Genomic DNA, 15,096 nt, shown 5'->3' on the forward strand with positions numbered 1-15,096 from the left:
GATAATCCAGAGAATGGGAAAGTGCCAGGCTGCATCGCCATCTAACAGCCACAGAAAAGATTGCCTGCTTCTGGACCCATGTGCACTGGTTGTTTAGTTAACATGGAGGGTCGGATAAATGGAGTTGTACTGTAGTTCCCTATGATGGTATTTTACTCTGTGTACATGTGTGGAATTTCTCTTATCAGTAAAAGAGCTGCACAACTAGGAAGGGCAGAAAATTAAAGATAAATACTACTCTAAGGATTTGTGAGATATTTTTCTTACAGATATTACATGGTTCATAGATTCAGTGGAGCCACTGTGATTATTTGGTCAAAACTCCTCTTTGAAACAGACCATAGAGCATTCCTGAATTAATTTTTGAGCTAGAACATCTTTTAGTGAAATATCCAATTTTGATTTTAAAATTCCCAGTGATGTAGAATCTTCCCCAACCCATGGTAAGTTGTACCAGTCGTTAATTACCCTCTCTGTTAACAATTTGTACCTTATTTCTAGTCTGAATTTGTCTTGCTTCAACTTCCTGTCATTGGATCTTATTATAGCCTTTGTCTGCTAGACCGAAGAGTCCTCTATCAAATATTTGTTCTGCATGATCCAGTCACCCCTTAACCTTCTTTTGGTTAAACTAAACAGATGGCGCTCTTGAAGTCTACCACTATAAGTCATGTTCTTCAATCCTTTAATCATTCTTGTGGCTCTTCTCTGAACCCTCTCCAATTTATCAACATCCTCGATGTTGAACTGTGGACACCAGAACTGGACACAGTACTCCAATGATGGTCAGACCAGTACCAAATACAGAAATAATATAGTTTCCCTACTCCCACTCAATACTTTTGTTTATATATCCTAGGATTGAATTAGTCCCTTTTGGCCATGGTGTTACACTGGGAGCTCATGTTTAAACATAAGCAGATACAACAAATAGAAGCACTTTGTTATTTCAGTGAGTCTGCCTATAGATTTAGATATAGATTTAGTGTTATGCAATGCCTTACTTTCAGTTAGGTACCTTTATCTAAACATTTATGGAGATTAACCAGCTTCGGAAAAGTGAAAGGCATCATACAGATGTATCCCTTACTCTGTTAAACAAAATTCCTCTCCACTGGGTCAAAATGCAGACTATAATAAAGTGTCTATTTAGAAGATTTAAACCTTTGAGGGCATTTCAGTTCTCTTTACAGGATACAGAAACAGATAAAACTATAGAGCACTTTATTCCTAGACATATCATGAACTTTGCAAATGGAACCCATCCCAATGCCCTTTTTGCTTTCTAACCCTCACTCACTGGTGATTATATTGGAAGCTACAATGCTACAGCATGTGGAGGAGAGACATCGAGAATTTAATATTTTCTACTGACTTGCCCTTTGGTTTCATAAGAATCAACCCTGATCTTCTAATTACACACATTCACCTGTCAGTTTTCAGTGTAATTATACTTCACACTTCAGAGCTGTGATTGACTGCAAATGTTCAGTTCCACTTACAGCCAACAAATAATCATTCCTACAACATGCGAACTCCTGACACTCAAAAATATGCAAAACAAAAAACAAAAACAAAAAAACCCTGACAAAAAACCCCACTGAGCTCATCAGATGAAAGGTCCTACAAAATACTTAATAATTAGTCACAGTCTCTAAATATTCAAAGCATTGCACAGAGAGTTGTTTACAGAAATCTAATTACACCCCCATACAGACCTATGGTCACATGGCTGGTTTTCTGGCTCTCAGGAACCTATAAGGAAAAATAAAGCTTAACCAATGTCATTGGCTTCTTTTTAAGTTCAGTCTTCATGTTATTGATTCAAATAAAACTGAAGCTTAAAAGAACATTTAAGAGGTGCAAAACCGCATTAAATAAAAGAGACAGCAAAGTATACCAAAAGAAATCCAAATTTAAATCAGAAACCCACAAAAGCCGAGTGTTCAGATGGAAGGCTCAAATTCTAGTCTTCAATCATGCTATTGTACCTAAGTGTTGTTCAATATTCAATATGTTCAATATTCTGAAAACTTCGTATAAAGAATGCTCTAATCTGCCACACTTCTGCACTATAAAGAATTAAAATAGATTACACATATAAACCAACTCCTGCAGTATAGCCATCTAGCTATGTTTTCATCTCATGCTCATCAACAGGCTATCTGAGCACCCTTTGTGGGGTTTCACCATACTCTTAACACAGAGTTTTGTGCCTAAAGTCCTAGTGAAGGGGAAACGTCAAAGTTCTGTTTCATAAGCAGTGCACTCATAAGTCTGAGCATGAAATTATGGCCCCCCGAAATTAATGGGAGTTTTGCCATTGACTTCAGTAGAGCCAGGATTCCTCCTGGGATGCTTAGCCAAAAAAATATTATCACAGTCTTCTGAAGCACTTGAGTTACCTGGATGTACAAGATACCATATTGTATGTTGTCACTTTCACTTCTAGCCATAGCCAAAGTTAGCATATCTATGTGAAGTACATGGATGTAAAAATGTTTGAAATAGTTCTCCAAACATTTTTAGACCCCAAAATCCAGTAGGTGTTATTAAAAAGTGAAGTATTTGGACCACATCGTCAACTATGCCAATTTACACCATGTAAGGATCTGACTGCTTATCACAGAAGGTCCAAAGACCTTACAGGTCCAAAGGGAGGCCCCAGGTTCATGTGTAAAAATGAAGTATACCTACGCGCCTACATCTTCCATACACCGTTGCTGATACTGTACATATAAACCTGGGTGATTGCTCCTGCAAAAAGCTACTTTAGGGGCCTGAGGAGAAGTACTGAGCCTGAACAGCAGAAGTGACCAAAGTGTCAAAAGTACCACTGATCTGGTAAGATCTCCGCCATTCAAGATAGCAGGGATCTTATGCTATCAACATGTGAGATCTTGGTATGATCAAGTCCAAACTTGAGCCTTACCTTTGACTGACTCTGAACCACAACAGTGAAACTAATCCATATCCAAACACTGGGCCAGAACCTCAGGTAAGGTAAATCAGTATAGTCCCATTGATTTCAATGGAGCCACACTGATTAATACCAACTGAGGATATGGCCCATGCCTCCTCAAACCATGGCATGACTGTTTTAAATACTCCTATGACACCAGAAAGCTGGCAAATAATGTATATGTTTATTTAAAAAGAAAAGTGGTACTAGTCAATTGTAACTGAGATCTTGTGTACTAAGTTTTAGGTCAGAGCAAATTTTTATAGGTAAGTTACATAAAAAGTAAGAAGATTCAGTTTATATTGCTATGAACATGGTCAAAAGCCCTTACACGGAGGGGAATTAATGAACTCTGCTGAAGTAAAAAGACTTTGTGATAACTTGTCTGTGACATTAGCAGATTAACTCAGTTTAGATATATCTTAGTTATATTTCCCACGGTGGGGTCATACATTGTAATATAGTTCCTTAGTGTTTAAATCCAAGTCCAAAAGACTCACACAAGCATTTGATGAAAACTGGCATTTAATACAAGCCAGTTAGGACATACTGTAAAAGAAAACCATTTCAAAACAACTTTTTGTTTGCTTGTAAAGTTTGAACTTGTGTCTTTGCCGTTCACCTAAATATCATGCTTTTTATCTGCTATTTTTAAATATGCTAAGCATTCGAGACATTCCCAGTATTCATAACAATGCTACTTTTTTTTTTGCGATACAAGATCATAAAGATACACCACTATATAGCAGACATATTTACTATAATCCTTCTGCTACTATATCGGGAGAAATGTATTCACTGCTGTGACCAACAGGTGCTTTCTAAAATACTTGCCATAGTTCTTCTATATGTTCATGATCGACTTTAAGTGTATTTTAATATACTACACTATATAGGGTGAGTGTTTTCTCTATCTTCACTGAAACTGATACATGATTTTTTTATTAAATAGCTGCTGATTTATTCTTGGGATTAAATGTGTTCAAATGACAAGCAACTCGAAAACCTAAACAAAAGGGCTAACGAGTGCATGTGCTTCCTCTTTACTGATTAGTGCACTGTTTTCTAGCACATGGTACCCAGGATGTGTTCCTGCTGAGCATTTTCTTTTATGACATCACACAATCAGATGTGAGCAATTCAACGGAATATGTAGCTCACAGTCTGGTGCGAATGAATAACTCCGAGTCGTTTTGTGAAGATAAATTGTCAAAAACTTTGTGGTTCTTTTAATGTTCTCTGATCTCATATGGTTGCAAAGAGGACTGCTTGCTTCAGTGCAGAATAAAGGGTTCCAGGAAAAAAAAACTAAAGCAGGACTATAATTGTATCAGCCAAGTCATGATTAAAAATGGCAAAAATGAAATTGAGAGAACTAAAAATTCAATACTTCCTTCCTCACAAAAATGAGTTTGCCTACATGTTTGTGCCTGTTGTATACACATATATATTATTATAGATGGAGCTGGCAGCAAAAGCTACAGCCAAGTTTCCTAATATTTTCCATTATAATGCTGTTGTCAGGTGCTTATAATTTTGAGAAACTTTAGCCATTTGGCCTGAAATTTCCCAAGCTGGTTGCCTGCCTCAGACTGATTTCTTTTTTCTTTTCTTTTCTTTTTTCTGGGTGTGGAAAGTTTCAGCAAAAACATCATAGATTAGATAAGGATTGGGGAAAAATACATTGTTGCTGCCGATGTTTAAACTTTCTGACAGCTATTTCACTAAGAACCTTAGTGCCAGCCTGCTTTGGAACAGGAACTGACCTGGGATCAACAGGGAGATCAACCTAGGATTAGAGAGTTGTTTTTTGCTGTCCCCATTAAAAGCCACCAAAATTTGGTCGGGTTATATGACTTTGAAAATCAGTTTGTACAAGTGCAGTAGATACTTGTCAGAGGCTGGCAGCTAAATTCTCTGAACAATCTGTCAGCACTAAGCATGCTCTAGCCTACAATGGCTCTTCCTCATAGCTGGAGAATTCTGGAATTGAGAGCAGGGAACTAGTCCTTCCTGTGCGCTCAATGCTACTGCTGCTGGTGTCCAGGGAAAGAAGCCTATATAACCACTAGGTCAGATGACCCCCCAGAATCTGGTAGAGAACTCATATTTTGATTCATAACATTTCTCTGTTGTAAGCACGTATCTGTGCTTTGGCAAGCAGGTATCTGTCTCACATATACCCCCCTTCTAGTGGCTGGTCCACATAGAGAATACCAGTTACCCTGTTAGAGGTGTGTGCTGTGGCTCTTAAGGTTCCTACCTTGCTGATGAACCCTGTGGGCACCAATATGGTTCCACATGGTGGAATGTCGTCTTCTTTTTTAAACACACAAAAACTACATTAAGAGAATGTTAAGGTTACTAAGTCAAGCACTAAGAACTTAAGAAATGCCAGAGTCAACATTGCCTATGCCATTTGAATTTTGCTTCCTTGTGCATATGCTTTACGATACAGTATTTAAGACCTTTAACCACATTTGAGGAATTGACCCAGGAGCAAGCAGAACAGAAGGTTTAATTTCTAAGATATATACAATTTTGATTGAAAAAGACGTAGAGAAGAAAAAGACTGACATGAAAAAAATGGGAGAGGGATTCTGACAAAGAAATTGATCTGGAAGAGGGGGTCTCTAAATGGGAAAACTGCCCTGGAGTACTAGATTCTATCTCTGCCTCTGAGTGTCCCCCCCGCCCTAGTCTGATGCTGGTCAAGTCCTTTAACCTAAACTTTTCACAGGTGGCCAATAATTGTTCCTCATTTTCTGAATGCCCAACATGAGATGTTTAGGTCCAGATTTGCATAAGTGATGAGCACTCACAACTGCAACTGAAGCAAGTGAGAGCTGTGCTTTGAACTCATATAAAATTCTATACACATGCTAAGTACTCTGGAAAATCAGGCCCAAGTGTCTCAAACTGGCACCCAAATTAATGGAGACTTTTGCCAATATTGAAAAGCTTCTCATTCTGTACACTGAATCAGGTAAAGATCATGTGGAAAAATAGTACGTGATCACATAAATTAAGATTGTATCACAGTGCAAATACACATAATGGGGACATGTAAGGTTATTTGGACACCCTGAATTGTGGCATTTCCTGACCTTTGACTTTAGAATGTAAACATTCTTTTAAAATAACAATATTTTGTAAAATATTCACACATACACATTATGAAAATGGTACATATAGAGGACTTTAAGTATTTCAATAGCATTGGTGAATTACTATACTAAGTCCGTATTATATTATTCTAAGTATATAATTGGTATTTAATGGAATCAGTTCTGTTTCTTTGTGGACAAACTACACATGTAACTATTTTAATTTTTCTACAGCCCACTAAGCATATCCTTGGTGACTTGATCATTAAAAGGAGACAACAGTGATTTTTGCCAAGCAACTCTGAGTTTAGATTCTTGGCCAAATTGGTAAATGCACTGATGGGTTTAGTGGAGCAATTCAGCCTGATTTGGGTACATAACAGTTTCAGCTATAAGAGAGACAAAAGGCTTCTTTCAGCCCCAATTCTAACTCCCTCTAATTCCCCAGTTTTGTTAGCCAATGTTTCCAATAAATAAACTGGATGACAATATATATCCCTGACAGATTTCCCTTGTAAAGGAAAATACCATAGAGGCTAATGAAACTGTTTTAATTTCTGCCCCATTGTACAGAGTGGACACTCAGTTTTCCAGAATCCTGACTATAGACGATCAAAAGCCTTTTCCTGCCAAGCCGGGGCATGCACAAGGGGGCGGGGGGCAAGCCTCTCAATAATTGACAGGGGCAAAGAGTTCCTCCAGCCCCGGGGGGTTGCAGGGGGGAAATCATTCTCTTCCAGTCCTGGAGTTGCGGTGGGAGCTGACAGCTCCTCTGGCCCTGGGGCCATGGTGCGGGCACAGAACGTGCCCCCCCAAAAGCAGTGAAATTTAAATTCCTGTGCATGCCCCTGCAACCAAGTGAGACCAACACATATAGCTTCCACACCTTCTTACCTTCCCTAGTAAATGCAATGCCCTTCTTAGTTTATAGCTGTACAAGTCCATAGACAAAATCATATTGGTTTCAGCGCATACAATTCTGCACTCTATGCTCCTAGCCAGTTCTATAGCTATAGTGTAGAAGTCACCATTTAGAAGAGATGTTGGCTTTTAATAAGTGGAAAGAAGTGCATACTCAGACATTGCAATGACGGAAGTCATATAAGTATGCAGGATAGATAGGAGAAACTGCCCTGCTGTTTGAACAATACTGATATTGTGGCCTTTCTGAGAGAACTTGTGAGTGATCCCTTTTCATGTGCCTCTATCTAGATGCATCTCAAACAGTAAAGATTTCAAAGTTATTTTAAAAACTTACAAGAGACCCATTCAGCCCAGTGGTCTTTGCCCTGCTATGGGAAAACAGATTGCCTTGTTTTGCTTTCCAAAATGGACACTCATAAAACTTCAATGATAATATCTGGGCCTTGAAGAGTAGGTCTTCTGAAAGTGACTGCATAAAAATGGCACCATTTTGCTTGGTGGATCTGTATCTTTTGTGTACCCAGAATCATGCTTCCTTACAGCAGTGACTAAAACACATTTCTACTGCTTTTTTCACTTGTGTTAGCACTGCAGAGCCAGCACAGTGGAGAGAGAGAGAGAGAGAGAGAGAGAGAGAGAGCTGGATTCTAGAATTTATTGCATACTTCTGCTAAATTCCAATTACAGCCAATTGTGTACATCTGCGCAAATCCAGTGAAAGCATGGGGTTAGTCAAGAAACACCGGGGGCAAATTAGAAGGCAAGGAGGTTGCACAAGTATAACTGAGGTCAGAAATTGGCCTGTAGAGGAGGCCTCAGGCATAAGAAGGAAGGAACTCAAGTTGGCTTTCAAATTCCCAGACTGAATGTGTAGTAATGGTATTTAGGGAGGAAGTTCCCACTCCTATATTTCTTAAATATATATATATATATATTTCCATTGTATATATATTCCATTGTAATACATATATTCTATTGTAATCTGATTTCAGAATATAAACCATTTCAGAGTATAACACACTTTAATGGAAAAACTGGCTTGGAACTACTCGGATGTGTAAACATCAATATGATATCCAGAATGTATATAACCGATTTCACTGCAATATTTACAGATTTGACCTTTGGTATCCTTAATCCAAATTCCTCATATTTTTAAAACTAAACCATAATACTTTATTTAGTATCGACTCCTCAAAACCAAAGGTTGAAACACAGAGAAGTTCCCAGCTTCTCAGCATTTCACACCAGTGTGTGCACGATGGCAGTATATGGGTGTCATGCTATCCATTCCTCTCTGTGCAGATTCTGTTTTCCTTCACTGGGCAGGGGCACAGGCGATACAGTTTGGAGGTTGAATTTTGCCTGTAAATTCGATGAGGAAAATACAGAATATTTGTTGAGTCCTCTCCCCCAGAAAGAAAAAAAAAAAAGTTTCCTCATCTATAATTTTTATTTCTCAGAGTGGAGGGTATCACTGGGTTTAGACACAACTCATAGGTTTTAGTTGCTAAATTCACCATAAGGAAGGCAATCCAAGCTTTCTACGCCCATCCCTTCCTTTCTCCTTTCATATAGTCAAAGACTTTTAAGTTAAAAAGGGACCATTATGATCATCTAGTCTGACTTCCTGCATGACACAGGCCATAGAATTTCACTTAGTAATTCCTGAATCAAATCCATCGCTTCTGTTGGATCTAGAACATATAATTTAGAAATACATCCACTCTTGACTTAAAGACTTGAACTGATGGTGAAGCCACCATATCCTTACAAATTGTTCCAGTGGTTAATTACTCTCATTGTTAACCATTTGCACCTTATTTCCCGTCTGAATTTTTCTAGCTTCAACTTCCAAACTGTGTCTATTGTTATGCTTAGCCTGTAGATTAGAAATCCTCCATTATCAGAAATAGTTTCTTATTTAGATACTTACAGACCATGATCAAGTTACCTTTTAATGTTCTCTTTGATCAGCTAAACAGATTGAGCTTCTTTAGTCTCTTAATATAAGGCTTGTTTTCCAGACCTCAAGTAATTCTTGCAGCTCTTTTATGAAACCTTTCCAATTTGTCACCATCCTTTTTAAAGTGTGGACAGTCAGGCAGGCACACTTGCAAATAAAAACAACGATGGTTGATCTAGCTTCAGACATACCAGCCTTGCTAGTGTCCATTCAATGAGATCCACAGAGTTTCATGTGGAACTCTAGGGACCACACTCGAACCATCAAGTGTTTCTAGATTTGAAGCATTTCACACAAAACTAAAATGTTCTTTACAAACAAACAATTTTCACGAAGTATATAATCCCTGTTATATGAAGGAAAATATTCTCTGTACAGGTTTCAGAGTAACAGCCGTGTTAGTCTGTATTCGCAAAAAGAAAAGGAGTACTTGTGGCACCTTAGAGACTAACCAATTTATTTGAGCATGAGCTTTCGTGAGCTACAGCTCACTTCATCAGATGTATACCGTGGAAACTGCAGCAGACTTTATATATACACACTGTGTATATATAAATATAAATATATATATATTTTTATATATATATATATATATATATATAAATATATATACATACTGTGTATATATAAAGTCTGCTGCAGTTTCCACGGTATACATCTGATGAAGTGAGCTGTAGCTCACAAAAGCTCATGCTCAAATAAATTGGTTAGTCTCTAAGGTGCCACAAGTACTCCTTTTCATTCTCTGTACAGTCACTTTCATGAATATGGATTAAAAAAGGGGAAAACATTGATTTCTAAAGAACAATTCTAAGTGCAGATTCTTGGCCAAATTGGCAAAAAGCATCAAGTGGCTTGGTGGATTTTGATATACAACTTTACTTTGAATGTCTAGCCATCATGTCTCCAATAGCAGGGATTCACCAGTGCTTTAAAGCCAAACCCAATGTTCCTAATTTGAGAAAAAACTGCTCCCTCTTTTGGACGGGGATAGGCATACCATTCTGTTCATTCAAGGAAGGAGAAGGGCAAGTGCCATTCTTAAGTGCAAAATTCTGGTATCTCCTGTTGTTCTAAATCTGGTAGATAAATCTAGATGAAAGAGAAAACCCCTTGGTGGATGGCTGAACAAAGGTGTCCTAGTTTAGTTCCCAATTGTCAATTGACAGCATCCGTGAGCCCTGAAGTTTGTGGTGATCATTACGTATGTGACTCTGGTATGGAGGCCCTGCTTTTCTAGAACGCTTTTAGTGGCTTTGTGGTTTGGATTAGTGTTCTTTGTTTCTCCCAGCAATTTTTGTGTATTCAGCAATGAACATTTGTCACCCTCAATGTGAATGTGCTCCTGGGACTTTTGTGAAGAAGACTTTGATTATATTAGTGGCTGTTTTGAAGGCATCATCAAAGTCTGATAAAAATTTAGTGCCATTGTTCAGGTAGAAGAATTGAAAGATTTAGGGGTGCCCCACTGGCCACAGGCTTACTATGTGCACATTGCCAACATGAGAATGAACTGTAGACACTGAAAAGGAAGTATTTGGGTAGATCACTGCAAGGAAATAATTAAAAACTAGATTTTTAGGAACTAAAATTATGGGTGAATTACCAACTAAGGTGTCTTAAAAGTCATCTCCGAAACAGACAAGAGTCAGAGAGAGCACTAAGAAGGTATTTTGTTTGTTGTTGGTTAATTATGAATCAGTGCTGGCACCGTGACTGGATTATCTATAGAGAGAATGCGCTCACTACAGCTTTCCATCCAGTGTGCTTTGTCCACCTGTCTGAAATAAAAGGGGCATGGCCCCTTTAAGAGATTCCCCCTACAATGGGGGGCAGGGGTTGGGGAAAAGTTTACAGGGACAGACAGGAAGAGCTGGAAGCAGTTAGTGGCCAGGTCAGGAGCAAGTCACTGTGCTGCCCTTCATGCTGACAAGAGGTGGGGTGATATTTATACCCCATGCAGCCCTGGAGAAGCCCTTTTAAACTGGTATTGGGCTGACACCACCCACAAACTTGGCAAAAGGACCAGGTTTCCTCATGATCCACTGCAAGCATTTTGCTAGTTGCACTTTTCTTTGGGGGCTGGGAAAAAATTTTTCCCTCACTTCCAGATTGGTTGAGGCAGGGTGAGGGGTTTTGCCTTCCCCACAGTGAGTCTGGGACGTGGTGGGGTGGAGCAGTGGGGTTAAGGTTATAAAGTCACAATTTAGTATGTAAAACTTGTGGCGGATGTCCAGTGCAGGTACTCACTATGGAAGGGATATGGTTATCAGATAGAATTGATTGATGAAGGATTTGAAGGAAAGCATCCCTTAAGGGAGCTGATTAAGGGAGCTGGGGGTCCTATGTCTCATACAGCAGGGAGCCAACTTCCCTCCTTTTCCTAGCCTCTGTTAAGGGAGATGAAGTAGTAGGGTTTGGGGTAGTAGTAGGGTTTGGGGCATGTGGACCAGTGGGGAGCATCAGCTGATGCTCCCCTTCTTTTACAGCTCCCTTTCACCCCATACAAGGAGAGGTGTCAGGTTCCCAGCCACGGTATAGCTGGAATTTCAATGGGGATTATATTCAAATGATTAAGGAAATGATGATGACCTGCACTTTACAATTTATTGCCGGGTACTCCCAGATATTTTACATGAATAAAGTTGCAGCCTAATTAAACCACATCCATTGCCTGCTGTGTTTTTTCGGTCGTGGCAGGACAAGTTACGTTTTCAGCAGCAGGACACCCAGGTAAATGCACTCTTTCTTCACATAAGCTAGAGGTGGAGCAAAGATAGCTTTATTCCTGAAGGCTGCCAATGTCCCCAATGGACTTTTCCAGCACTGTGAAGTCCTGAGGCATAAGTATGTCCTGCCCATGACCTTTTGACTGCAACCAGGAGTGGGATGACACACTGGGCCACTACAACACACAAAGATTCCCTCTACACAGGAGGAACATTAAGTGGCCCAGAACTACTAGGTTTCTAGCTACTTTGTGGTGCCAAAGAAGAAGCACAAAGCAGCCACTGTCAATCCATGCATCGGCATTTACGTACTTAACTTTTATTGTTTTATTTTACATCACATTCCACTTTTATTGTTTTATTTTTATTGTTTTATTTTACATTTTCAGTCAGAACACTTTGTCCTGGGGCACTTTTATTGAAAATGTCATAGAAAGAGAATGTAATCTTAGCACATTTGGGGGGAGTTCTATGGCCTGTATTATATAGGCACTCAGACTAGATGATCACAATGGTTCCTTCTGGCCTGGGAACCTATGAATCTAGCAATATGAATTATTAAGCAAATTAAGGAGAAAAGTGGAGATCTACCCCGCTGGGAGAGTTACAAGTTTACTGGGGTGTAGGAGGGGAGAAAGCAAAGGCAAACAGTGATCATCCTATGAAGTAAAAGAAACAGCAAAGTGATGCCAGGAAAGCAAGCATATGGCAAACAGCTATGGAAAAGGAAGCAGCTAGATTCAGTAGCTAGGGCACAGTACAAGCTACAAGTACTCAGGAGACTCAGGTGCTATTACCAGCTCTCCCATTACTGTATTCCGTTGGGCAAACCTCTTAACATCTCACAACCTCCATTTTCCCATCTGCAAAACTGAAGAAAATTATGCTTCCCAACCCTGGTGGGCTGCTTTAAGATCTACAGGTCTAAAATGCTATTAAAACGCTAACAAGGGAGCCAGCATGGCCTAGCACACAGAGTTCAATTCCCAGCCCCCGTGTGACCTTGGGCAAGTCTTTACTTCTCCACAGTTTTGTTTTTCCTCCTGCCCTGAACATGTGTCTTGGCTCATCAGGACAGTGATTGACTTTTACGACTCGTCTGCATAGTGCCTAGCACAATGGGGCTCCAGTCTCAGCTGGTACCTCTACTTTTTGCTGTAATACAAGCAATGAATAATAATAACTCTGTGTGTGTGTGTGTTGTTATACAAAGTTAGAAAGCAGAGATAACACTAGATGATACTGTTAATGATTTTGGTTTCTGTCAAAGTTTAAAAAACAACCACATCATTACTTAGTTTCATTTTACCTAAAAATCTCTCCTTATTCTTTTTCCAGTTTACAAAAAAAACCAACCTTGCCTAAAAATAGGTGACTAAATGTAAACACTCTTGATAATCTCCAATTTCCACTTTCTTGTCCAGTTTCAGTAATTTGCTAGTACGCAACCTCACCAAAAGACGTACCCAAATCTTCTCACTCCCAAAGTTTTGCCAGCAGCGAACGTGTGTAAATTATTCACATATTATTTGAATGTGAAGAAACAGCTACAATTCCTTGGAATTGGTCTAGTGGAGCAGTTCAAAGACAGTGCAGTGTTGATATCAAATGATTGCCACAGATGAGAGGTGATGTAACTGAAAATCAGATTTTGTACCTGTCATTTCCACAACCTGCTAATGAAGTTCTCTTGTATTAAGCCTGGAGTTTACTAACCAATCAAGACAGCAAAAAATGAACAAGCTTCCATCTGAATCACAGTCAATTAAGGCTAGCTGCCAGAGAGTATTAACCTGCCTTTAGCTGGCAGCCAGTTATAGCTCAGAGAGCTATATGCCCAACATGCATATTTCTGAAAATATTGGAGTCAGTGTGTTTAAATGGACTTCAGAGTGGGTAAGCCAGAAGGCTATTTATATTCAAAAATAAGTTGGCAAGGCCTGTATTTCAAACCAGCTGTCCAGACACAAAGGTTTCCCTTAAAATTTGTTCTTGGGTTTATTGCCTTTCAAACTGAAGTTAAATGAAATTATCTGGATATTCAGGAGAATAGCAGGTTTGTTACAGCAGTTCACTATGTTAACTGGGACTCACAAAATTTTGTTGCTCAGCTAACTCAAGACCCTGAGCTAGTTTGTACCAAAGTGAATTGACAAGCACCAAATATATGCATAAAGGTATCAGGAAGATTAAAAGAGAATTAGTAGTTTATAGTAAACATGGGTTTCAGTATTCCACAGTTAAACAAAATAAATAATCATTAAAAAGCATCTTAACAAAGAGAAGAGATTCTAATATTTACTAAGAATATATGTTATTCTTACCATTTGAGACTGGCTCCTGGGACAGCCATTGATATCTTCAACCTTTTCATTGGCTAAAGAAAAACAATAACGTGAAAAAAACCCACAAGAATAAATGGGGGAGGGGGAGGAGAAAAACAACAGAAGAAGAATAGAAAACGCAAAGCAATAAAGTATGCAGGGGTTTGTTGACACAGAGCTCCCTTCCAAGTACAGTACAGCCCTACAGTAACAACACTCTTGTTAGCAGCAGTTTCTTCCACATGCACAAATCATGCAAAAGGGAAGTGTGAAGGAGGTTGCTGCTAATTCTTCAGCCCCTGCCAAATGACTGCTGACATGAAATCTTCCAAAATTGTCTTTGCAGGGTCAGGATACAGTTTCAAGGCATCCCAGAAAGTATGAGCCACGCCAATTAACAAAATGCACACATGGGAAACATATGCTTTAATGCAGCATTCATTTCTGACAATTCAAAGTGTGTAAGAAACAGTTTGGGCCATTTAAAGTATAGTACACACACACACACACACACACACACATTAAGACAAGTTAAAAACACGTACATTTCAGAGATATATGGACCAAGTCAGGATGTATTATTTGGGTTCATCCGATTGTTAAATACATCCAACTTAAGTTATATATCCCTCCCCCCACCTCATGCAAGGAGTCAGCTCATGCTGCTTCTCTGAGCACAGGTCTTACCAATGATCTGGATGATTTCTGCTAGCAGAACTCCATCTGCAATGTCCTGTTGCAAATCCTTGATCAGCCGCTTGTGGCCAGATTTTGCTAGGTAGTGGTTAGCCCAGTCAGTGTAAATCTGCAGAGCAGAGGAGAAGGAAGGAGGGAGAGAGGGGAAAAGAGAAAGAAGACAATAAAAACTGTTAAGACAAATGTTGGCTTACATATGAGAACTAATCTGCATCACATTCCACTTTAAGAAGTCAGCACTAAAGGAAACTGTCTTAACATTATTTTAAAAAACACAGTCCTCCCGTCCTCTTGCCATTTTGTCTCTTATTTTAAACTTGAAATGATTCAGTTTGTTTCATGAGTGTTCAAACTCAGTGTGACCAAGAAAAAAATTCCCCTTATGACT

General features: G+C 39.1%; 1 protein-coding gene across 2 annotated transcripts in view; it reads right to left on the bottom strand.

The window, feature by feature from the left end:
* Positions 1–15,096, bottom strand: part of NAV3 (neuron navigator 3) — a 358,104-nt gene that overhangs the window by 234,489 nt on the left and 108,519 nt on the right. For both annotated transcript variants that reach the window (XM_077832689.1, XM_077832681.1), the window contains exons 2-3: positions 14,700–14,817; positions 14,013–14,065 (exon numbers count right to left, since the gene is read on the bottom strand). In XM_077832689.1, the coding sequence (XP_077688815.1) occupies positions 14,013–14,065; positions 14,700–14,817 (171 nt within the window). The remainder of the gene's footprint in view (positions 1–14,012; positions 14,066–14,699; positions 14,818–15,096) is intronic.

This window comes from Eretmochelys imbricata, chromosome 1 (assembly GCF_965152235.1).
Source record: "Eretmochelys imbricata isolate rEreImb1 chromosome 1, rEreImb1.hap1, whole genome shotgun sequence".
Classification (NCBI taxonomy): Eukaryota; Metazoa; Chordata; order Testudines; family Cheloniidae; genus Eretmochelys; species Eretmochelys imbricata.